At 30.6% G+C, this 1,869-nt stretch overlaps 1 protein-coding gene across 2 annotated transcripts in view; it reads left to right on the top strand.

The window, feature by feature from the left end:
* The window catches only part of LOC101490701 (cyclin-dependent kinase inhibitor 4-like), a 3,044-nt gene extending 1,929 nt beyond the window's left edge, over nucleotides 1-1,115 (top strand). The window contains exons 2-3 of one of the 2 annotated variants that reach the window (XM_073366831.1): nucleotides 363-569; nucleotides 666-1,115. In XM_073366831.1, the coding sequence (XP_073222932.1) occupies nucleotides 363-569; nucleotides 666-735 (277 nt within the window). In that variant the 3' untranslated portion in view covers nucleotides 736-1,115. The remainder of the gene's footprint in view (nucleotides 1-362; nucleotides 570-665) is intronic. The other variant, XM_027334110.2, reaches the window with a different exon arrangement.
* Nucleotides 1,116-1,869: the final 754 nt, after the last annotated feature.

Here is a 1,869-nt window from a genome sequence, read left to right as displayed (position 1 = left end):
CATGTGCTATCATCATAGTTGCAGTTGAAATGTATTGTAAATAATTACTCAATTTGTTTCTTTGGTGATTGATTTTAATATTTTTTTTATTTAACAAAAGAATGATGAGATATTGGAAAATCTTATGCGATCTCCCTTTCCCTGCAAACTGACAATGCATTTAGCACTTGAAATATTTCTCATATGCAATCTCACTTGAAATATTGTTTTATTTTTTTATCTTACCTTTTTGATATTTCACATATGCAATCTCACTTGAAATATTGTTTTATTTTTTTATCTTACCTTTTTGCTGATAAATCTTTTAGTTTTGTTTGTTTTTCTTGGTCATGTTAAAATTGCTGTCTATTTGTATCTTGCAGCAGAAGCACTAGGGAATCCACACCTTGTAATTTGATAATGAAACCGGACGCTGTCAGGACTCCTAGCTCAACCACCAAGCGTACTCTTTCAACGGAAGCTTATCGCAGAACCGAGCATGCAACTAGAACTGTAATCCCATCTACCCGGGAATTCGACGAATTCTTTGCTAAAAGTGAAGAGGCTCAACGAAGGCAATTCATGGAGAAGTATGCTTTATTAGTTTGATTTCCACAGTTCGATGGCTTTTGCATCCCAACAAACTAACTAATTTATTTATTTCCTGTGTTGGTTATCGATTTCAGGTACAACTTTGATCCAGTGACAGAGAAGCCGCTCCCCGGGCGTTACGAATGGGAAAAATTGACTCCCTAGAAGTAGCAGCTGTTAAGTGTTCCATCAAGACATCTTTGAAGTAGCAGTGTTAGAATTTGTTGAAATTGTGGTGGTGTTATTTCCATTTTCCACCACTTTCTATTTACTTGTAAAGAAAGTAGGGAGTTTCAACATGTGTAGACTAATGATCTGTAACTTTACAGAGGTGTTGATTACACAACAATACAAATGTCCTTTGTTCTAACAGATCATTAAAGAGAGGGAAGGTGCTGTAGTTGTAGGGATTAGGGGATAAAAAATCAAATTAGGTGTTGTATGAGGTTACAGGAATTTCCTTTTGTTCTTGTATTTTACTCTTCTTTGTCTATACTTGTACTGATGGAACAAACTCTTAGAAATAAAAACACCAGATTCCCTCATCTAGAAATGTTCTGTCATCTTTGTAAAAAAATTGGCATTATTCTCGCGGGAGACACTGAATCTTTTAGACGATGCTAGCTGTTTTTGTGGACTGTAGCAACATTGCTAAAATCTGCTGGTCTTGTTTAGCGTCCTATTGTGGTGGGGCAGTGCTAAGCTAATATTGAAATGTTCTTTTCTCTGTTATCTTGTCTCCATAAGTATTTTGGTATAAAATGGAATGAGATGAAATAAATTGAAACAAAATATATTTAATAAATTTACACAGTAAATAAATGTGATTTTATAATCAGTTATGATTCAATTCAAACAATGTAAAAAAAATAATGGTCAATGTGTTTCAAATATAGTTAATAATTATGTTTAGTGAATGATTAATGAATAAGTAATACTAACAAAATACTCTTTAATATATATTTTTTAACATACTCTCTTATATTCATTAAAATTTATATGAATTTCAATAAATTCAAATTGAATTTATAAAATTTGGTGAAATCAATGTGAATTTTAATCAATAAAAAAAATACATTGATCTTGTGTTATATAATGTGTTATTAACACACTTCTTGATATATTTATATTTGAACACTTAAAAATTATGGTTAATAATATTTAAAATAATGATTATTTATATTCAACCATTGGATAATAAATTGTGACCTCTTATTTGTAAAAAAAAAAAAAAAATCTGACATTTTACTATGTTTTTCAATCATCTACGGAAGATAAATTAACCACGTCTTTGTATTG

This window comes from Cicer arietinum, chromosome 4 (assembly GCF_000331145.2).
Source record: "Cicer arietinum cultivar CDC Frontier isolate Library 1 chromosome 4, Cicar.CDCFrontier_v2.0, whole genome shotgun sequence".
Taxonomy (NCBI): domain Eukaryota; kingdom Viridiplantae; phylum Streptophyta; class Magnoliopsida; order Fabales; family Fabaceae; genus Cicer; species Cicer arietinum.
Note: the sequence above shows the minus strand (reverse complement) of the source record. Positions and strands in the feature narration are given on the sequence as shown.